Source organism: Hylobates moloch, unplaced genomic scaffold (genome assembly GCF_009828535.3).
Source record: "Hylobates moloch isolate HMO894 unplaced genomic scaffold, HMol_V3 SCAFFOLD_1, whole genome shotgun sequence".
In the NCBI taxonomy this organism is placed as follows: domain Eukaryota; kingdom Metazoa; phylum Chordata; class Mammalia; order Primates; family Hylobatidae; genus Hylobates; species Hylobates moloch.
In genome coordinates, this window is record NW_026652276.1 from 107,258,050 (window position 1) to 107,281,635 (window position 23,586).

The 23,586-nt window shown below is 48.5% G+C and overlaps 1 protein-coding gene across 1 annotated transcript in view; it reads right to left on the bottom strand.

Annotated features, from left to right (window-relative positions):
- The window catches only part of GALNT17 (polypeptide N-acetylgalactosaminyltransferase 17), a 589,297-nt gene extending 581,504 nt beyond the window's left edge, over positions 1 to 7,793 (bottom strand). The window contains exon 1 of the mRNA XM_032757582.2: positions 6,452 to 7,793. Coding sequence (XP_032613473.1) covers positions 6,452 to 6,689 — 238 coding nt within the window. The 5' untranslated portion in view covers positions 6,690 to 7,793. The remainder of the gene's footprint in view (positions 1 to 6,451) is intronic.
- Positions 7,794 to 23,586: the final 15,793 nt, after the last annotated feature.

Here is a 23,586-nt window from a genome sequence, read left to right on the forward strand (position 1 = left end):
AAGCAACTCCACTTCTATTCAATATCTTTCTGAAATCTAAATTTGGTACCTAAGTTGAATCGATTGCATTTCTTCTTATGACAGAGCTGCCCTGGGCTCACAGGGATACAGCTCTGATGTGCGTCCTGCGTGGGGACTCTCAGGAGGAGAGAGGGTGTCTCTAAGGCTTGAAGCCTGCGAGGGGCAAGTGAAGCTCCAGACCCCTCCATCTCTTTCCCCTTACTCATTAGGAAAGTGCTGGACTCCTGGGAGGAAGTACCCTGCTATTCCTGAACCTGGCTCTGCCCTTCCCTAGCTGTGTCACCCTGGAAGAGTCACATAGTATCTCTGTTTCTCACCTTTCTCACCTCTAAAATGGGAGAAATAAGTAACTTCCTCAGACGGTGACAGAAACATGATAGAAAGTCAAAAATCACGTACAGAAGAATTCTAACAAGAAATCCGTCTGTCCCTAGGTCCACTATCTTTTTTATTTTATTTATTTGAGACCAAATCTTGCTCTGTCGCCCAGGATGGAGTGCAGTGGTGCAATCTCAGCTCACTGCAACCTCCGCCTCCCAGGTTCAAGCGATTCTCCTGCCTCAGCCTCCAGAGTAGCTAGGATTACAGGCACCAGCCACCACACCCTGCTAATTTTTGTATTTTTTTGTAGAGACAGAGTTTTGCCATGTTGGCCAGACTGGTCTGGAACTCCTGGCCTCAAGTGATCCACCCACCTCGGCCTCCCAAAGTGCTGGGATTACAGGCATGAGCCACTGTGCCCAGCCACTAGGTCTACTTTCTTAATGCTTGTACAAAGCCAACAGGCCATCATTTAAAATTTTTTTAACATGGTATTGTCTCTGGTATAATTATTTTAGATTTTCCAAATTTTCTACAATAAATATGAATTAATTTTATATACAAAAAAGAATACGCAGTTGACCCCTTGAACAACAAGGGTCTGAACTGCGTGGGTCCACCTGTACATAGATTTTTTTCTTCCTCTGCCACCCCTGAGACAGCAAGACCAACCCTTCCTCCTCCTCCTCCTCCTCAGCCTACTCAATGTGAAGACCTTTACAATAATCCACTTCTACTCAATTAATAGTAAATATATTTTCTCTTCCACATGATTTTCTTTTTTTTTTTTCTTTTGAGCCAGAAGGCTGGACAGCAGTGGCACAATCACAGCTCACTGTAGCCTCGAACTCCTAGGCTCAAAACATCCTCCCACCTCAGCCTCCCGAAGAGCTGGGACCACAGGTGTGCACCACCATGCCCGGCTGATTTTTGTAAAGATGACGTCTTGCTATGTTGCCCAGGTTGGTCTAAAATTCCTGGCCTCAACTGATCTTCTCACCTCAGCTTCCCATAGTACAGGGATTACAGGCATGAGCCAATGCGCCCAGCCCATACAATTTTCTTAATAACATTTCTTTTTCTTTAGCTTACTTTTTATAAGAATATAGTGTATAATACACACAACATAGAAAATAAGTGTTACTCAACTGCTTATGTTACCAGTAAGCCTTCTGGTCAAGAGTAGGCTATTAATAGTTAAGTTTTGAGGGAGTCAAAAATTATACTTGGATTTTTGACTGCAAGGGTTGGCGTCCCTAATCTCTGCATTGTTCAAGGCTTAACTATAAAGCCATATTCATGTTATGAAATCACACATTTAACAAAAACACGCTGAAACTTGCCGATTCCTAACCTGGCTCACTTCCGAGGGCCTCGAAGGATCTCATTCCCTTCAGTCAGGAAGGTGAAGGCTAGACAAGCCTCAGGATGGCGCAAGCAAGATGGCTTCCTCACATTCAGTCTCTCTAGCTGAGTCCTCCCAGCCCCCACTCCTCCCCACATCCATCCAACCCAACCCAGACTTTACAGCCTTGAGGTTATTTCTTATCTGGCCATCATTTACCTCCTCAAACTAGCTCCCAACAACTTGATCAACCAATAAACCTTAAGTGCCCTATTAAGTGCAAGGGGCTGTGGTGTGCTGAGGGATGGGGGTGGTATTAAAAGTCCAAAATGGCCGGGCGCAGTGGCTCACGCCTGTAATCTCAGCACTTTAGGAGGCCAAGGCGGGCAGATCACGAGATCAGGAGATCGAGACAATCCTGGCGAACACGGTGAAACCCCGTCTCTACTAAAAATACAAAAAAATAGCCGGGAGTGGCGGTGGGCACCTGTAGTCCCAGATACTCGGGAGGTTGAGGCAGGAGAATGGCGTGAACCCGGGCGGCGGAGCTTGCACTGAGCCGAGATGGAGCCACTGCACTCCAGCCTGGGAGACAGAGTGAGACTCCATCTCGAAAAAAAAAAAAAAAAAAAGTCCAAAATACGGTTCCAGCCCTTAAAAGGCCTATGGTCAAGGCACTGTGGCTCACACCTCTAATTCCAGCACTTTGGGAGGCCAACGCCGGGGGTGGGGAGGGGGTGGGGAGGGGGTGGGGATGGGATCACTTGAAACCAGTCCTAGCAACATGGCAGAACCCCATCTTTACAAAAAATACAAATATTAGCTAGGCATGGTGGCACATACTTGTAGTCCCTGCTACTAGGGAGGCTGAGGTGGGAGGATCACTTGAGCCCGGGAAGTAGAGGTTGCAATGAGCTATGATTGCATCACTGCACTCCAACATGAGTGACAGAGTGAGACTCTGTCTCAAAAAAAAAAAAAAAAAAGAAGCCTACCGGCAGGGCGTGGTGGCTCACACCTGTAATCCCAGCACTTTGGGAGGCCGAAACAGGCGGATCACTTGAGGTCAGGAACTCAACACCAGCCTGGCCAACATGGCGAAACCCCGTCTCTACTAAAAATACAAAAATTAGCCGGGCATGGTGGCGGGTGCCTGTAGTCCCAGCTACTCAGGAGCTGAGGCAGGAAAGTCGCTTGAACCCAGGAAGCAGAGACTGCAGTGAGCGGAGATCGCACCACTGCACTCCAGCCTGGCGACAGAGTGAGACTCCATCTCAAAAAAAAAGAAGAAGCCAGGAGGAGGTAGAGCCCTCCATAAATCCCACCTGCTTGGTCTTCACAGGAGTCCACAGGAAAGATTTAAGAAACTTGAGCAACCTTTACAATGCCCGGCTCCCACTCTGTACCAAGTGGCCTTGGCCCTCTTACATGCACAGTGCACCGGCTCTAGCAGCCTCTCCATTAATCCCAAGGGAATAAAGAACATTAAGGTCAAGGTTTCCTTCTCCACCCTCGGGAGCAATGAATGAAGACCGGCTGCAGAGCAAGAGAGCACATGTCTCCCCAGGCACTAGGAGCCCTTTGCCTTCTCGCAGCAGCCTCCCACTGCAGCAGGCGGAGGGCATCAACAGATGGGACACGCATTACCCAAAACAAGCACCAGCAGAGGATGAAGGTGCTTGAGGGGCCAGGTGGAGAGAGAGGAAGAGCCCTCTATATTTCACAATTTTTCCTTGCTCTTTTTCTGCAGGCTTCATGTCACTGCAAATGTCACTAGGCAGTCAGGATGATAACATCTGCCTAGTCGCAGCTTGCATTCTTAGCTTGCCCAGGAAAAGCTCTCAACTTGGCCTTGCTGCCAACTTGCAAGTCAGGAAAACTCAGCCTTCCCACCCCACAGCACCTGACTCCACCAGTCCGGGATCTGTTTACAGGGCAGAAGGCCACAGAGAAGGAAGCTAGACGCCAGCGGATCTGAAGCAAGCTTTCAGCTTAAGTCCCTGAAATGAGCTGGCTTTGGAGGTTGGGTGGGTTTTCTACCTTTACTCTGCTTGATGTAGGCAGCAGAGTGTCGGGCAGTGGGTCAAGGACCCTGTCCCAAGTTTGTTAGAGAGGCAAATTCTCAGGCCCCACCCCAGACCTGGGCGGGAGGCCCGGAAATCCATCTTAAAGGGCTCTTCAGTGATTCTGATGCATATGCTGAAGATCGAGACACTGGTACAGGAGCTAAGAACCTCCATTCTGGAGCCTGACATTCCAGGTTCAATTCCCAGTTCTGACACTCACTAGCTGGGTGACTATGAGCAAGTTGTTCAGGCGGGTGTCAGAGCACGCATCCCGCATGTCATTGTAAAGATTCAGTGGGTTCATGTATGTCTGTGGCAAGTAGAAAGTAGCCTCCTAACCTCCCTTCACCTAGTTTTCTCATTTCTCAACTGGGGATGGGTGGAGCCTCTGTGGACAGATGTGAACATACAGTGAGATAATGCACTTGTAATGTCTTTGCACACATTTGGCACACAGCAAGAATTCCATCAGTTATTATTATAGAATTTTATCATTCCTATGAGGGAAGTAGGGGTACAGCTATACAATATTTAATGCTCCTAATTGAAACAAATACTGGGCCAGGCATAGTGGCTCACGCCTGTCATCCCAACACTTTGGGAGGCCCAGGCGGGAGGATTGCTTGAAGCCAGGAATTCGAGACCAGCCTGGACAACCTAGCAAGACCTTGTCTCTACAAAAAATTAAAAAATTAGCAGGGCATGGTGATGCACATCTGTAGACCCAGCTACTTGGGAAGCTGAGGCCAGAGAATGACTTGAGCGCAGGAGTTCGAAGCTGCAGTGAGCTATGATTGCACCACTGCACTCCAGCCAGGGTGACAGAGCGAGAAGACCCTGTCTCAAAAAAAAAAAAAAAAAAAAAAAGGAAAACATAAAACAAAGAAACTGATACTAAAATAAACCTGTGTCCCTGAGAAAAGCCTGATGAGTGAGGGAAACCAGGTTATCCTTTGAAGTTCCTATGGGTATGTCTACTGCAGGAATCTATCCCAAATTATGAGGCCACCCCGTAAGTTTCTTATTCCTCCAGAAATGAACTATGGGTTTTTGTTGCATTCTGTGCCATATTTCAGACACCTGAGAGAAGAGCTTCTGCATAACTTCCATGGGCTACCCTGACAGTCAGGCCATATACCCTGCAAGTTCAAGGCATCCCCTGGATACCTGTCAAATGGCTTCGAGAACACCGCAGCGTCCTTTCACCTGCTCAGAGATCTGACCAGGTGATCATGACCAGAGATCTGACCATGGGATCCCTCCATCCCATCCCTCCCCCAGTACCCAGCAGAGACCATTGGTGAGCCTGAAAAGAACCATTTGCCATCCTCCTTCTCCCTGCCCCTTGCCACCACAGTGAAGACAGTTGAGATCCTCCAATGTGAGAAGGTACATGTCTGTATTTGCAATTCCACATATTTCTGTTTTCAACAAACCTAATATTCCTTTCACTTAGGGGAAAACCATGGATAGAAGTTTGTGCCTAAGAGGTCAAGCGCACAGGCTCTGTGGACAACCAGACACAGGGTTCTGACTCCAAACTCTATTATTATTCCGATTACAGCGGTTTGGGGCGCAGTTATATCTTATTTAACACAGGGCAACTTAGTTAACCTCCCCTCGCTTAGTTTTCTCATTTCCCCTCTGGGGATGGGTGGAGCCTCGCTGGACAGATGTGAACATACAGTGAGATAATGTACTTGTAATGTCTTTGCACGCATCTGGCACACAGCAAGAATTCCATCACTTAATATTATCACGTTCTTCATGATTATCTGCAGTTCGTTTGAGAACATGAGTTAGAAGCTCAGAAAGGGAGGAGATAGTCTGTACCTAAGTATGCATCTGCCTTGGATAACCCCACGCGTCCTGGAAACCCGCCTGTACTCAGGTAGATAACACTCACTCTGACGTTGGGGACAGCGAGTGTCCAATGACCTGGCCCAGGTGTGACGAGAGCACATAAAAAATCTCCCTCTTCTCCTGAAGTACTGAGCACAACATTTTAGATGGGACTGATTCTGACAACTGTCACTAATGGGATGCCACATCTCGCTTTGCTACATTCTGAAAACTTCCCAGGCCCACCCTGAACTTTAACAATCGCCCCTCCGCAGCCCCCAAGGAGAAACACAGGCGGCAGGAAGGGAGGAGTCCTCGTTCTTAAGCTGAGCAGCTCGCCTCATAAAGAGATGACATATTCCTCCAATATACTACCTAAGCGCATTAGCTCCGCGACCTGGGGCCTTGACTTTGTCTGCAGACATCTAAGCCCTCCAATCTCCCCGGCTCCCTACTAGTCCCCCACCAAACGCTGGGCTCTAAGACTATTTCCTCCTACACGTCTGGCCGCGCGCCTCCAGTCCCATTTGGCCGCTCCACTAGTTTCTGCGCTCGGGCTGGAGTCGCCAGGGAATGATTTCCAGTCCGCACTCGGGAACCGGGAGCCAACTGTACTGACATGTTTCCAGGATAAAACCAAATTTGCAGGTGGGGCACGGAAAAGAATCAGGCAAGTTGTTCTTTCCAGCAGCCCCGGCCATCCGCCCGAGACGGGGCAGGAAGGGTAAGAAGGAGCGCGCGGGAGCCAGGATGTGCCGGCTCCCAGGCACAGCGCGCAGCGCGCAGGGACCCCGGGGCTCACTCTGTGCCCAGCCCGCCCGCGCCAAGCCCCGGAGGCGCCGGCGTGCGTCCTTACCATTCAGCTGCCGGTACACGATGTCCTCCAGCAGCGACAGGCGCTTCAGGACCGCATCCTGGATGGGGCTGGCGCTGTGCGCGCTGAGGTTGGCCACCTCGGCACGCGGCCGGATCTCGTGGAAGGCGTCTCCGCTGCGCACCGCGATGGGCCGGCACTTGGCCAGGAAGAGCACGAAGCCGGCTACCGCGATCAAGTTCAACACCAACAGCACTTTGACTCTTCTCAGTGAAGCCATCAAACAGCCCGGCCGGCCCTCGCCTCGGACCCGCGCCCCCTCGGGCTCCGGCGAGGCGCGGGGCAGCCAGGGGCCGTGCAAGCCTCACACGCCAGACGGCCGGCAGGGATCCAAGCCCCTGCCCGCCCCACCTCAAGGATGCTCGGGCGGCGGAGACGGCTGGGAGGACGGCGCGGTGGTGGAGAAAACGGAATCGCTCACATGGAAGCCCTCGCTCTGCAGAAGTGCTCCCCCAGACGTCTGCTCAGTCCACGGCGCACGGCCCCTTCCAGGCGTCTCGGCGAAAGGCCAGGGACTTGGGGGTTTCTCTTCTGCACCAGCAAGTGGTTCGCCTCTGGACCTCTAGCCGCCGGCGCCGCAGACTCCGAGGCCGGCAGGCGGGGCTGCCCGGGAGGCGCAGAGGGAGCGGCGCGCAGGTGCCGGGCTCAGGGATCGCCGCCCGCCCACGGCGGAGCGCGCCGCGCCTGGGGCCGCACAGCCTCCACCCTCGCCCGCAGGCGGCCGTCGCGGCGCGCCACCCGCGCTCTTCAGCGGAGGACCCGCTCACCCGGGCGGGCGCCTTTGTTCCGCTCACCGACCCGCTCCATCGCGCCGGGCAGAGGGGAAGCCCGCTCGGGGCGCCCGCATCCTTGAGGCTCCGCAGTCACGCTCAAGTCTCAATTACTCTCAAAGTGGAGGCAGCACTAGGGGGCGGGCGCGGGGCCGAGCGCGACGTCCTCTCCGCCCCCCGCGCGGGGTCCACACCACCCCGCCGGCAAACTCACCAGCGCGCACAGCGCTGCCGGCTCCCGGACACGTTCCAAGCCCCCAAACCGCGCCAGGAGCCTTCGGGGCCTTCAGGGCACACCGGCCTGTCTCGGAGCTGGCGCGTCGCGAGGCTGGCCGGAAGGAGTCGGACCTCAAAAGTCACAGCAGTTCTCTACCCCCTCCCAAAACGTCGCGGGCAACGCGGCGGAGAGGGACGCGCACCGCCTCACCCTCCGCTCGCCAGATCCGGCCGCGCGGCTCGTCCCGCGCTCCCGGGAGCCAAACGCCGAGTCTCCCCATTGGCGGACGCAGTGACACCGCCGCTGCGGCACCGAGAGCCACACAGCCCCGGAGCTGAGGAGCCCAGAGGGGACGCGCAGGTGGTGGCGGAGGGCGGGGCGCGGCCCGAGGGGAGCGGCGGCGGCGCCAGCTCCTCCTCCGCCGCCCCTGGCCACCCTGTGCCCGAGAGGCTGTCGGCCGCCGCCGCCCGCAGGCTGCCGAGCGCACAGCTCCCCTGCTCGCCGGCTCGTGCGCGCGCACCCGAGCAGGGCGGGGGCGCCTGGAGAGTGGGGACCGCGCGGGATGGAGGCAGTCAAGGCATGCTGGCTGCGGCCGGCGCTGGAGGGACCCTTTAGTTCTCAGTACTTCCCGAGCGGGCGGGTTCGTTCCATTCCGGTTGGCGATGAAGACATCCTTTTCTGTGTGCTCGCGGCTCCGCGCTGCGTGGCCAGGAATGGCTAGAGGGAAAATCTGGCCTGGAGACTCGGATTCTGAGACTTTCGGAGCCAGGCCGGGTGTGAGCGGGCTTGCGGGGGGTTCTCTGCGTGCGAGAATTCTAACCTACCCAGTCACTGCTTCTAGGCCCACCCACTGCTCTGTTCAAATTTTATTATAAGAAGCATATTCATTTGGCTACTGGTTTTCCACTACCTCTTCTTTTTCCCAAAACCCGGGAACTCGAAATACTGGAATTCAAACCCCCCTGGTTGATCCATTTAATTCCTTGGGTCTAAAATAGAAATCAGGCCGCCAACTAATAAAAATCGGGCAGCAAAGCTAAATGGAGCTGGTCGTTTTCCCCTCATCATTTTGATCTCATTAAAGTTTTTGTTTTTGTTTTTGCGGTTGTTTTGTTTTTTTCTGGGGCTTGGTTTCTTGTTTTGTTTTTGCTTATGTATTATTTTAAGTTTTGATATTTAACATAGAAATGTACGTGCAAAAAAAAATAGTCTTTTTATTTCATTCCCTTGGAACTCTGCCTGGGTGCAGTCAGATCCTCAGGGCGCATGCTTTGTATAATCTACCTGAAAGTGGACACAAAACAGTTAAAAAAGCACAAGGGATGATTTTTTAGCCACACATGTTAGGCAAGAGAGAGGCTGTGTGGGAAGAAACTTGGGTTACTGAGCATCTCATGGAGTATCCAGTTGAGTTGGGTGTTATAACCACACTACAGATGGAGCTAGCACAATCAATGGAAGCTTCTGCAAAAATAATTTTTGAACATTCACTCAGCCGCAGGACTGAAGCCAGAGAGGCTGAGGCATTGGGCTAGGGTGCCCGAGCAGCAGTAAGTGGCTCTAAGTACGTGCTTGAGGCCGATTCTCAAGCATGTGCGTATTTGGGAGTGGGAGACAGGAAACAAAGTAGAGGAAACAGCCTCAGAGTAATCGAGAAGTTTCCAGGCAAATTTCAGTTTCAGAGAGATTTCTGTGCTTTCTCTAAAGCCAGAAAAGTCCCTGATGCAAATTAACTTTTGGCTTTATCATGCATCCTCCAGAAGCCTCCTCTCAGCTCCTGCACGCATTCTGGGCAGCTTCTGTGTTCAAAAATGACACTGGACACTACTCCATGAGTGACCCACTGTCATAGCCTCATCCTGAACCCTGTATTCACAGAGGAGCGTTCCACTCCTGCAATCCTGCAGTAAAATCCCAGCGTGTTATTACTGTTCCCTAGCTTTTTACCTCTCCCATTCTTAACTCCAAACAAACATATTCTCCGGCCAACAACTTCCTTCTCCTTCCCAGGTATCCATGCCTCTCTATCCCCTCTGGAGTTCCTTCCCTCCTCTTCCTGGAGTTCATGGTTACTCATTTATTTCAAACACATTCCTAATAGCACCTGCTATTAAGGATCATGCACATGTATGTCATGTTTTTCCACTGCCCCAGCCCAGCAATCCCCAACTCTGAATCAATTTCACCTTCTTCTTTCTCAACCCAAGGACAAAGGCAAGAGTAAGTGTACCCAGGGAAAAACCACATCATCTCAAAGCCTGCAGGCATCTCCAATTGGTGGTGTCTCACCTTACCTGGGTCTTTGATTCTACTCAAAAGCACTATTCCATGTCCCTAGCCAGCTCCTCTCCCTAGAGACACCCTAGCTAGACTTCAGGAGTTCATGAATAGCCCTCAGTCAGATGCAAAAATGTATCTGCATGTTACATAGACATTTTTCTGGGGAAAAGACCTATAAGTTTCATCAGATTCTCAACATAGTCAGTGACCCTAAAAGTTTAAGGACCTGCCTAGCACGTTATATATGCAAAAACATAATCAACTAAACGTTTATTATATACCAGCTGCTTCTGAAACCAACAAAACTACACTTCAGTGCCCGTGTGGTCTGCTCGCCATAAGGTCTGGGTTCCAGTGCCATTTCGGTCACCAAAGAATAAATCTGTTCTTGACTTTAAAAGAAGAAATTTATCTTGGATGGCACTCAAAACTGTTCCCAGTTGTAAAACTCAGTTTAACTACAAAAGCTTTATCAAAAGAGTTTGGTTGGTTGGTTGAGCAAACTGAAAGGAAAGAGACCAATGGTATTTCTGTGCAAGGATTTTTTATTTCAAATACATTTTTCACTCAACGGTTCAAATAACATATGCCTTTGACATGGCTCTGTCCCCTTTGTTTGTCTGTTAAAAATGTATTGCATCTCATCTGAGTCCATTACAGGAGTTAAAATACTTGGAGTTTCGCCAAGGAAACCAGGGACTCATCTCTCTACAGAAGTTTGGCCAACTCATTAACTCTTGCTAGAATTGGCGAGGCAAAGCCTTCACTCATAAAACCCTGAGCATTGCAAAAGATACTGGAGTTTGGTTGTTATAATTTCAACTTTCATTTTAGATACAGAGGGTATACGTGCAGGTTTGTTACATGAGTATATTGTGTAATGCTGAGGTTTGGGGTACGGATTCTGTCACCCAGGTACTAATGAGCATAGTAACCAATAGGTAGTTTTCTTTCTTTTTTTTTTTGAGACAGAGTCTTGCTGTTGCCCAGGCTGGAGTGCAGTGGCACAATCTGGGCTCACTGCAACATTCACCTCCTGGGTTCAAGCGATTCTCCTTCCTCAGCCTCCCGAGTAGCTGGGATTACAGGCAGGGCCACCACGCCTGGCTAATTTTTGCATTTTTAATAGAGATGGGGTTTCGCCATGTTGGCCAGGCAGGTCTCGAACTTCTGACCTCAGGTGATCTGCCCGCCTCAGCCTCCCAAAGTGCTGAGATTACAAGAGTGAGCCACTGTGCCCGACTGGTAGTTTTTCAACCCATGTCCCCCCAACCCCCCTTGTAGTAGCCCCAGTGTCCATTGCCCCCATCTTGATGTCCACACATACTCAATGTCTAGCGCCCGCTTATAAGTGAAAACGTGGTAATTGGTTTTCTGTTCCTGCATTAATCCTCTTAGGATTATGGCCTCCTACCTGCAGAGTGTTTTTTGTTTTGTTTTGTTTTGTTTTTTAGACGGAGTTTCGCTCTTGTCGCCCAGGCTGGAGTACAATGGCATGATCTCGGCTCACCACAACCTCCGCCTCCCAGGTTCAAGCGATTCTCCTGTCTCACCATCCTGAGTGGCTGAGATTACAGGCACGTGCCACCACACCAGGCTAATTTTTGTATTTTTTTAGTAGAGACGGGGTTTCTCCGTGTTGGTCAGGCTGGTCTTGAAGTCCTGACCTCAGGTGATTTGCCCGCCTCAGCCTCCCGAAGTGCTGGGCTTACAGGAGTGAGCCACCGCACCTAGCTGCAGATTTTTAAAAGGAGGAAACAAAAAGACATGAATCTACCTCCCCTCTTCAAGAATTCACAGTGTAGCAGTGGTGGGGAGCTTACAGGGGAGATAAGTATACAGGGAGAGACCAAGCTGTGCTGAGTGTGCTCAGTGCCTAGGTATTGTGTGTCAGGCATTGTACATGCATCAGCCTAGCCTCGCCATTGAATTTGCTGTGTCACCTTGAGCAAGTTACCTCACTGCTCTGGGCGTTACCTGTTTTTATTTTTCCAGCTGTCAAACAGGAATAATATCCATAATACTACCTCTTGAAGTTGCAAGCATAAATGAGCTAATATGTGTAAATTACTTAGCTCAGTGCTAGGCATCTAATAAGCACCATGGAAATAAACAAAGACCACCCAAGTGAGGACAAGCAAAGGCTGTCTATTCTGAGCTTGCTGTTGCAAGGGAGGCAGCCATCATTCTTTGCATGTGGTAGAAACTCAAAGGCAGGCAGAGGAAAGAAAAGAAAAGCTTCTAGGGGCTGAGCAAGGTGACTCACGCCTGAAATCCCAGCACTTTGAGAGGCCAAGGTGGGCAGATCACCTGAGGTCAGGAGTTCCAGACCAGCCTGGCTAACATGGTGAACCCTCGTCTCTGCTAAAAATACAAAAATTAGCTGGGTGTGATGGGACAACTCCCAGCTACTAGAGAGGCTGAAGCAAAAGAATTACTTGAACCCGGGAGACAGAGGTTGCGGTGGGCCAAGTTTGCACTACTGCAGTCCAGCGTGGGCGACAGAATGAAATTCCGTCTCAAAAAAAAAAAAAAAAAAGAAAAAAGAAAAGGAAAAGAAAAGCTTCTGGGGTGTGAAAAGGACAAGTGCACCCTGATTGAAGGCTGCTGGTCTGGGGAAGCAGGAGGTGGGCTAACTTAGAAGCAGGGTTTCCATGTGATCAGTGAGGAGGACATATTTCGCTTTCTTTGGTTGGTTCAAAATTGAAAATTGGGCAAAAATCTGAGAAGCTGGCAGCCATGTCCTGGCCATGTCGAGCCACTTGCGGCAGAGATTTCGGGTCAGAATTCTTTTTTTTTTTTTTTTTTGAGACGGGGTCTTACTCTGTTGCCCAGGCAGGAGTGCAGTAGCACAATCTCGGCTGACTGCAGCCTCAACCTCCTAGGCTCAAGGGATCTCCCACCTCAGCCTCCCAAGTAGCTAGGACCACAGGTGCACACCACTGTGCCCAGCTAATTTTTGTATTTTTAGTAGAGGTGGGTTTCCCTGTGTTGCCCAGGCTGGCCTCAAACTCCTGGACTCAAGCGATCCAGCCGTCTCTGCCTCCCAAAGTGCTGGGAATACAAGCATGAGCCACCAATCCCGGTCTTCCAGTCAGAGTTCTATTGCCACATATGGCCTAGCCATTGTCTGTTAGAATTTCAGCCTTTCTGCACTCAGTAAGTATTATTACATTGGTGCAACAGTAATTGCGGTTTTTGTCATCACTTTTAATGGCAAAAGCCACAATTACTATTGCACCAACCTAATAGTTAATGTTGTTATTAAAGTTACTACAATTGGCCAGGCATAGTGGCTCATGCCTGCAGTCTAAGCACTTTGGGAAGCTGAGGTGGGAGAATCTATTGAGGGAGGAAATTCAAGACAAGTCTGAGGCTGAACGCAGTGGCTCATGCCTGTAATCCCAGCACTTTGGGAGGCCAACATGGGCAGATCACTTGAGGTCAGGAGTTCGAGACCAGCCTGGCTAACATGGTGAAACCCCATCTCTACTAAAAATACAGAAAATTAGCCAGGCATGGTGGCACACACCTGTAGTCCCAGCTACATGGGAGGCTGAGGCAGGAGAATTGCTTAAACCCAGGATTCAGAGGTGAGCCAAGATCTTGCCGTTGCACTCCAGCCTGGGAGACAGAGCAAGACTCTGCCTCAAAAAAAAAAGAAAAAATAGGCCGGGCACGGTGGCTCACGCTTGTAATCCCAGCACTTTGGGAGGCCAAGGCGGGCAGATCACGAGGTTAGGAGATCAAGACCATCCTGGCTAACAAGGTGAAACCCCGTCTCTACTAAAAATACAAAAAAATTAGCCGGGCGTGGTGGCGGGCACCTGTAGTCCCAGCTACTCGGAGAGGGAACCGGAGGCAGACTTGCAATGACCAAATTGCACCACTTAACCAACCTGGGTGACTCTACAAAAAATACAAAAAAAATTAGGCCGGGCGTGGTGGCTCACGCTTGTAATCCCAGCACTTTGGGAGGCCGAGGCGGGTGGATCACAAGGTCAGGAGATCGAGACCACGGTGAAACCCTGTCTCTACTAAAAATACAAAAAAATTAGCCAGGCGTGGTGGCGGGCTCCTGTAGTCCCAGCTACTCGGAGAGGCTGAGGCAGGAGAACAGCGTGAACCCGGGAGGCGGAGCTTGCAGTGAGCCGAGATTGCGCCACTGCACTCCAGCCTGGGCGACAGAGCGAGACTCTGTCTCAAAAAAAAAAAAGAAAAGAAAAAATAAACAAAAAAGACTAGACTGAGCAACACAGCAAGACCCCATCTCTGCAAAAATAAAAATAAAAAATTTAGCCGGGCATAGTGGCACACTCCTGTAATCTCAGCTGCTTAGAGGCTGAGGCAGAATGATCACTTGAGACCAAGAGTTTAAGGCTGTAGTGAGCTATGATTGCACCACTGCACTCCAGCCTGGGCAACAGAGTGAGACGCTCACTCTAAAAAAGAAAAAAAAATTACCGCAACTGAGAAAGGCCAGTAATTGGTGAAAACAAGCATCAGAATCCACCTGTCTTTGAGACTTAGGCCATACCTCCTGTACCCCAGGTCACTTTCTCTGACCAAGATGTCATCAGCCAGCACAAGTGGCTTGCAAAGTGTAGGTACAAGGCCGGGCACAGTGGTTCATGCCTGTAATCCCAGCACTTTGGGAGGCCGAGGCGGGCGGATCTCTTGAGGTCAGGAGTTTGAGACCACTCTGGCCAACATGGTGAACCACATCTCTACTGAAAACATACAAAAAATGAGCAGGATGTGGTGGTGCGCACCTGCAGTCTCAGCTACTCAGGATGCTAAGCAAGAGAATCACTTGAACTCAGGGAGGCAGAGGTTGCAGTGAGCCAAGATTGCACCACTGCACTCCTGGGCGACAGAGCAAGACTCTGTCTCAAAACAAACAAACAAACAAAAAGTGTGGATATAAGACAACCCACTGGATACAGGAAGAAAATATTAGAGGTTCTGTCTTCTAGTATATGCAACTAATACAAGCAGTCATACACGTAAATAATTTTTAAATAAATATACATGTAACAGGTATGCATGTTTCACGTCTTTTCCTGATAAGATCCACCATGAGAAAGCAATTGAAGCCTACTAGCCAAGTTGCATAGCAGCCCTGGGGTTGTATTTTCATTAAAATACATCCTTTCTACTGTTGGGTTCCCTTTAACCAGACCCTCTTAAGGCCCAGTTTAAAATCCCACTCCTCTGCAGAGCCCTATCAAAGAGCTCCTAACAGGTGCAGCTGTTTGTCTAGAAATCATCTACAATGTATCTAAAATCTACGAAGTGCCTATTCATCCATTGAACCATTAATGAGGGCTTACAATGTGCTGTTCTGTGCAGGGCAGGGTGAGTATATGTTTCCTGCCCCCGTGGGGCTTATTGTCTACTAGGAAAGACAAATGGTAAATAAATCATAATGTTAAAGTTATTAAACTGTAGCCAGGGCTGGGCGCAGTGGCTCATGCCTGTAACCAGCACTTTGGGAGGCCGAGGCGGGCGGATCACAAGGTCAGGAGATCGAGACCATCCTGGCTAACAAGGTGAAACCCCGCCTCTACTAAAAATACAAAAAATTAGCTGGACGTGGTGGCGGGCGCCTGTAGTCCCAGCAACTCGAGAGGCTGAGGCAGGAGAATGGCGTGAACCCGGGAGGCAGAGCTTGCAGTGAGCCGAGATTGTGCCACTGCACTCCAGCTTGGTTGACAGAGCGAGACTCTGTCTCAAAATAAATAAATAAATAAATAAATAAATTGTAGCTAGGAGAAACAATGAGGCCTACCCCGAAGGATGGGCTCTTCTGTGCCTGTCCTGTTGTCCAGTCATCGAACTTCAGGGGATCTAGTCCAACCGGCTGCCTTGGGGAGCACCCTTTCCCTCCTTTCTGCTCCCAGTCCCCATCTCTATCTTCATTCAGCATCCCAGACACTCCTCCCAAGGCCCACCCGCCTGGCAATGCCTAGGCCTACAAAAGGTCTTCTGAGGCTAGACGCGGTGGTCACACTTGTAATCCCAGCATCTTGGGAAGCCAAGGCAGGTGGAGTCCAGGAGTTTGAGACCAGCCTGGACAACATGGTGAAACCCTGTCTCTACTAAAAATACAAAAATTAGCTGGGTGTGGTGGTGGGCACCTGTAGTCTCAGCTACTCAGGAGGCTGAGGCAGGAGAATTGCTTGAACCCAGGAGGTGGAGGTTGCAGTGAGCCTAGACTGTGCCACTGCACTCCAGCCTAGGCAACAGAGCAAGGCTCTATCTCAAAAAAAGAAAAGAAAAGAAAAGTAAAGATCTTCTGAAATGTAGATGAGTCTCGCTCCAGTCCTTCTCAGGGGCAAACCTCTACTTTACTCAACCTATGCATCTTTTCTAAATGTATTAAAGGTTTGTAGAACCAGAAGACTGCCTGTCTTTAAGGATTCTAAGTGGAAAAAGGAAAAAGGAGGAACACAGGAGGTGACTTTTCACTGACTTTTCACTGCCTCTCCATTTCCTGTTGTTGCTATGAATAAACCCTTAATAGGATCAGTGCTTGCTTTGGGGTGAGTGTGTGGAGAGGCCGAGAGACTGAGCTGTCACTGTCACAGGCCACACAGATGCAGTGTCGGGCTGACCCTGCTCAGCAGGATTCGGGCCTGAGTGGGGCATCTGGGAACGACAGGGGATGACCAGGGTTCAAACCTCAAAGGAACATCACTCACAAGGGGAACAGCTACAGAGGGCCCTCCATGCTCACCCACACCCCCGACTGCACTCAGTCCCCATGCAATTCTGGTCCTGCCTGGCAAGTCCTGCTCTCAGTTGACAGGAATAAATTGTGGATGTTCAGGGTCACAAGCTGGAGGCATTTATTTGTTTAGCCACTGATTCCATCCTCTTTTTGAAGGTCTAGAACTCTGGTTATGGGTGTTCTAGATATAGCTTCTGTTATAAAACCTAATTAGGAGTCTGCTCACTCAATGCAGTAAGGTCCAGACTTCCAACGGAGGTTTTTGCAGTGGTGGAAGGGAAGTCATTTATTTGCACAGCATCAAGCAGGGAGAATCAGGGCAGCTCATGTTTAAGACCAGACCTCCCCGATGGCTCACAGGTAAGGGTTTTTAAAGGCATGGGTTGGCTGGGTATGGTGGCTCACTCCTGTAATCCCAGCACTTTGGGAGGCCGAGGTCGGTGGATCACTTGAGGTCAGGAGTTTGAGACCAGCCTGGACAACATGGTGAAACCCCATCTCTACTAAAAAAAAAAAAAAAAAAATTAGTCGGGCATGGTGGTGGGTGCCTGTAGTCCCAGCTACTCTGGAGGCTGAGGCAGGAGAATCACTTAAACCCAGGAGTTGGAGGTTGCAGTGAGCCGAGATCGCACCATTGCACTCCAGCCTGGGCAAGAGCGAAACTCCGTTTCCTAAAATAAAATAAAATAAAATAAAAGCCGGGTAAATTTCAGGAAAGCAGAAGCTACGACAAAATCATACATCAGTATGTGGAGCTTACACATTGGTTTTGACGTAAAAGAGTGGAATATCTTGAAGTGAGGGCTTACAGGTTATAGGCAGATTCAAAGACTTTCTGATTTGTGATTGATTCAGAAGGCAAGTTGTGTCTAAAAATTTGGGGTCAGCAGAAAAAAACGTTAGCTCTGGCTCATGGACATGACCTTCTTCAGGCCCCTCAGGAAGAAATTTAGAAAAAAGAATGGTGGTTAGAGTTCAGTCTTGAGTTTCCTCTTACCTAAAGTTTGCTTGTCAGTGGATTCATTTGGTGGGGTCCAGGTCGGGTCCAGATTTCTGAAAAGGTTTCTGGGTGGAGTCCAGGTTTCTAGGGGGACAGTGCAGGGCCCTAAAAAGGGAGATCTCTGCTCCATTTCACTTCCTTTGTCACAACCAGATATCCAATCACGTGCACACCAAAGTTGTAATAAATGCATATTTGCTTACCCTCAATGCCTTTCTCATTCTATATTTGCTAGTTGATAGGGGAGAACTACCTCTCTGTAATGGGTGGTGACTTGGCCTCAAGGCCACCTATTCTGGGTGGTTTCACAAAGCCTCTGGAGGTAGTCTCTGAAACTACAGCTTCTTGAGTTATTTTTGCTGAATGGGACAACTTGTTTGGAGAAAACACCCAAGGAAGCATAATTTTGACAGCTCACTCAGAATAGCCCATAGCATTCTGCAAGTGCTTTGGAAATCAGCAAGATTACTGGAATTCTCATGGCACAGGTGGAATTTCTGGGATGAATAGAAGTTTGTGGGATTTTACCTTGGCCATCTTTAACTTAATTCATGGCCAGGAACACGTACATGGATCATCCTCAAGTTCCCCAGGCTCATGGGCTACTCTTCTATTTAATATCCTCCATCTCAGCAGCTACGGGAAGTCCAATGCCCTCTCCAAGTACTTCCAAGGGAGAGATTCTCTGAGTTGCTCATCTAGCTCATCTAGATTGGAAGCCACCTAACTCTGGTTGCCACGCTGGGCTCCATAGAACTTTTGGTTGCCTGGTCAACATTTGTCCATGTCTTCATCTCATCTCCCTTCATTAACATTTTTTTTGAGACAGGGTCTCCCTCTGTCACCCAGGCTAGAATGCAGTGGAATGATCATAGCTTATGCAGCCTTGACCCACTGGACTCAAGCAATCCTCCTGCCTCAGCCTCCAGAGTAGCTGGGACTACAGGCATGTGCCACCATGCCCAGCTAATTATTTATTTATTTGCTTATTTATTTATTTATTTATTTTGTAGAGATGGGTTCTTGCTGTGTTGCCCAGGCTGGGCTGAAACTCCTGTCCTCCAGTAATTCTCCAGCCTGGGCCTTCCAAAGCACTGGGATTATAGGCGTGAGCCACCAAGCCCAGTCCTCACTAACATTTCTTCTCAACCAGGGACATAGGTTCCTATATTGGTTTTCTGTAGTTCCTGTGAAAAATTACCACCAACTCAGTGGCTTAAAACCACATAAATTTGTTATCTGACAGTTTTGGAGGTCAGAAATCCAACACAGATGGCATTGGGCTAGGATCAAGGTGTTGTCAGAATTGTACTCCTTTCTGGGACATTCCAGGGAACAATCTTTTCTTCCCTTTTCTGGCTTCTAGAAGCTTTCCACTTTGCTTGGCTCATGACCCCTTTCTCCGTCTTCAAAGCAAACGATGTCAGGCTGTAATTTTCTCACGTTGCCATGTCTCCGGTTCTCTGATCACAACCAGAAAAGATTCTCCGCTGCTGAAGGCTCGTGTGATTAGATTGGGTCCACCTGGATAATCTAGGATAATCTCCCATCTCATGGTCTTTAGTTTTAATCACATCTGCAAAGTCCCTTTTGCCACGTAAGCTAACACTGTATATTCATAGGTTCTTGGGTATTACAGTAATGACATCTTTGCGGTGGGGATTATTCTGTCAAATTCCATTCTTCCTGCCCCACGCACCTCCAAGCAAGTTGTATGTTAACAGATTTTATGTAAGAGCAGAGTGTATCACGGGAATTACAATGGAGAATGCGGAAAAGTAAAACTCAGTATTAAGTATCAGTGGGCCTAAAATTCACTGGCCCTTGCCTGTCATGGGGAAGCCTTTCCTGCTATCTTGTTCCTTGGCCCTGGCCCTAAGAAGAATCCTGCCACACACTTTGAAACCAGTATTTCCCAAACTTCATTCATTTACACTGAGTCAGCTACATGTGCATCCAAACCTGGGACATGCTAGACTTCTTTTCCCAGTCTCTCTTGCTGTTAGGAGTGAACGCATAACTAAGTTATAGTCAAATGTAAACTGTCTGGGTTAGAAGCTTTCAGATACCTGTAGGCCTCTTTCAAGTTCTTCTTTTCCCCTTTTCTGTGTACTAGAATCTGAAAGTTGAAACCCAGCCTTGAGCATGCAGATGATGATGACAAGACAAAGGGATCCTGGGGCCCTGAGATACCGCATGAAGGAAAACCACTTGCTAACCAGAAATACTTATCCTATACGGTTAAGAAAATAAACTTCTTATATATTAAGCTATTGAATTTGAGCAATCTGTTTGTTACATCAGCTTAGCCTTCCCTAATGGGTATATTTATCAATCTCTTAATGTTTAAGTACCAACTGTACTATCATCTGCTTTCTTTTTTTTTTTTTACAGATGGGGTCTCACTATGTTGACCAGGCTGGTCTCAAACTCCTTGCCTTGGCCTCCCGAAGTGCTGGGATTACAGGCATGAGCCATCATGCCCAGCCCCATTTTTTTAATTTAAGAAAACTCACTCCTCTTTTCAATTAGCTATATATTCACAAAGTAATAAAGCAAATTTCATTAGATGCTTACTATGCCTCATGCTTTGTTTTAACTTATTGAAGGCTTCACATGCATGAACTTATTTTTGTCCTCCCAAGAATTCTGTAAGGCAGGTACCATTATTATCATGCCCATTTAACAAATTAGGGAATTGAGGCATGGAGACGTTTAGTTGCTTGCTGACCTCTCATAGATGATAGGTGGAAGAACCAGGCTTTGAACCAGGAAGTCTGAGTTTGAGTTCTGAACCAGAGTGGGCTGATGCCATTTTCGCTGGTTTGTTTTGAAAGCTATATTTTGGCTGGGTGTGGTGGCTCATGCCTGTAATCCTAGCACTTTGGGAGGCCAAGGTGGGCAGATCATGAGGTCAGGAGATTGAGATCATCCTGGCCAACATGGTGAAACCCCGTCTCTACTAAAAATACAAAAATTAGCTGACAGTGGCGGCACATGCCTGTGATCCCAGCTACTCGGGAGGCTGAGGTAGGAGAATTGCTTGAACCCGGGAGGCGGAGGTTGCAGTGAGCCAAGATCATGCCACTGCACTCCAGCCTGGTGACAGAGCAAGATGTCAAAAAAAAAAAAAAAGAAAGAGAGAAAAAGAGAAAGGAAGGGAGGAAGGAAGGAAGGGAAGGGAAGGGAAGGGAGAAAGAAAGAGAAAAGAAAAAGAAGGAAGGAAGGGAGGAAGGAAGGAAGGAAGGGAGGAAGGAAGGAAGGAAGGAAGGAAGGAAGGAAGGAAGGAAGGAAATAGAAAGAAAGAGAAAGAAAGAAGAAAGAAAGAAGAAAGAAAGAGAAAGAAAGAAAGAAAAGGGAAAGAAGGAAGGAAGGAAAGAAGGAAGGAAGGAAAGAGAGAGAGAGGGAGGGAGGGAGGGAGAAAGCAAACTATATTTGCTCATAATGTACGTTAAGTGATTAACTTTTTTACAAAACATGCCCATCCATAGACGTCCCTGATGGCATCAGAGGTATGAACACCACACTTTAGCAAATACTGCCCTAAAGCAAATGCAGAAAGTCTTGCAAATGACAATTTTTAATCTTCACTATATATAGGAGATCCAACCACAGGAAGATGAGATAGACTGAAGGTGGGCTGCTAGGTGTAGGTGCGACTGGGTGTCGTTTAGGGGATGGTGTCCACAGGGCACTGTGGGAGGTAGGAGGGCAGGACAGCAGGCACTGGGGATGGAGGCAAAACCAATAGGAGGTGATGGAAACAGGCCAGGTGGGCAGGTGAAAGGTGACATTCAAGGAGCAACAATAGATGAGAGGCCCAGCAACAGGAAACTGAGTGCCAGATCACCTGAGGGTAGGAGATACACAGGGATCTTATCCATAACAGTTTGCTCTGTCATCAGGCCACAGATGAAGCCACAGGTTGGGGGTACAGGGACCCGGGAGAGGACATTGACAATGAAATAGCTGGCACCTAACTAATGGCTACCAAGTAGAGGATTGAGGAATGGGCCTGGATACAGGGAACCAGAGAGAGAATGAGGGTGCAAGGGCAGCCCTGAGCTTGGGCCATGTGGTCAGAGCTGGATCAGCAGCCTGGCCCAGCAGGTGCTGAGCCTGTAAACACTGTATATCCTATCTCCGAGTCCAAGCCTCCCACTGACTAAGGCCAAGCTGACTCCCAGACCAGGGAATTGGGTTGAGACTGGGTATGGCTTGAAGTGGGTAGACATAAAACACCCACAACTGAGAGGACAGCGATCCCTTGGAGAAAGCAGGGAGTAGAGGCAGACACCATAGGTTTCTCAGAGGATTGGACACCAACCTGGTTTGGATTCAAATCAAGGAGCAAGAAATAAAGGCTTTCCTCTCCTTCTCATTACACAATCAGCCAGAGTGCTGTATTATTAAACTGCATTTTCAGAATGTCATTACAAAATTCGCAAATGACATTTTTTCTTATTGATCTTTTTTGCCTAGGAGGACAAGTAGGTTGAAGGTATCTCAAAGGAAAAAAAGTCAGGACAAAGAATGGAAATCAAGAATTAGGTAACCAAATCCAAGTATCTTGCGGATCTGGGGGGGAAATGTATCTGCATAATTGCATAATAGCAACTAATAAATACATCCATACACATTAATAAATTAGATGGGCCAAGTGCAGTGGCTCATGCCTGTAATCCCAGCACTTTGGGAGGCGGAGGTGGGCAGATCACCTGAGGTCAGGAGTTCAGGACCAGTCTGGCCAAGATGGCGAAACCCCATCTCTACTAAAAATACAAAAATTAGCCGGTCATGGTGATGGGTGCCTATAATCCCAGCTACTCAGGAGGCTGAGGCAGGAGAATCACTTGAACCCAGGAGGCGGAGATTGCCATGAGCCAAGATTGAGCCACTGCACTCCAGCCTGGGCAACAGAGTGAGACTCTGACTGAAAAAAAAAAATTAGATGAATAAAAAAATTATACCAACATGTTATTTTCTTTTTTCATATCCAGAAGATGGTTTTTGTATTAGTAGGATAAAGGAAATATGATGATCCATCCTTTTTATCACAGAACTAGAAGAAACATACAAAGCAACTTTTCTCTTTTACTTATTTCTTTTGTTTGTTATTTTAGCCTTATGTTGGTTTAAAGAAATCCATGGATGATATGTTCATCATGGATTGTTTGAGAAAATGTTGAAGGCCAATGATTTCTCACCAAACTGAACTTGGGCATCTCTGTGTGAGTGCATACGTGCGTGCGTGTGTGCGTGTGTGTGTGCATGCATGTGTGCACGCAAAATCTCTCCTAATTCCCTCGATTGTGTAAGTTGCTTCCTGTCTGCATTCTCAAAACATGGATGCTCACCTAGATTGTCATATTACATTGTAATTATTTGTTTATATTTGTGTTACCCAGTGGGCTGTGAGAGACTTAAAAGTCAGAAGCCACATTCTGGACCAGGCACTGTGGCCCACGCCTGTAATCCCAGCACTTTGGGAGGCCAAGGCGGGCAGATCACTTGAGGTCAGGGGTTCGAGACCAGCCTAGCCAATAAGGCGAAACCCTGTCTCTACTAAAAATACAAAAATTAGCCAGGCATGTTGGCTCTTGCCTGAACCCCAGCTACTTGGGAAGCTGAGGCATGAGAGGTCCTTGAAGCCAGGAGGTGGAGGTTGCAGTGAGCTGAGAACACACCACTGCACTCCAGCTTGGGGGACAAAGTGAAACTGTGTCTCAAGGAAAAAAAAAAAGAAAAAAGAAAGAAGCCACATTCTGTATCTTCAACACTGAGCACATAGTAGCTTCACCATGAAGGCTGGCTGAAAAAGCCAATGAATTCATGAACTGAAGAAATAAAAGACTGGTCTCTGGACTAGATGGGTCACAAGGCTGACCACCGTGGTCCTTGTTTTATGTTCTTCAGCCTGAAATACAGAGTATTTCCACTGGAATTTGGTTTGTGTCTGCCATTGCATGTACAGACTTTTATTTCTATATTAAAAAAAAAGTGATATTTGAATCTCATAGGAGGAGAAAACCCACATGTGCTCTATACAGCAGAGAATTCACAGCAAGATTTTCTTTATGGAGATCCATGAAGCCAACAGCAAAACATCTGCCCTGT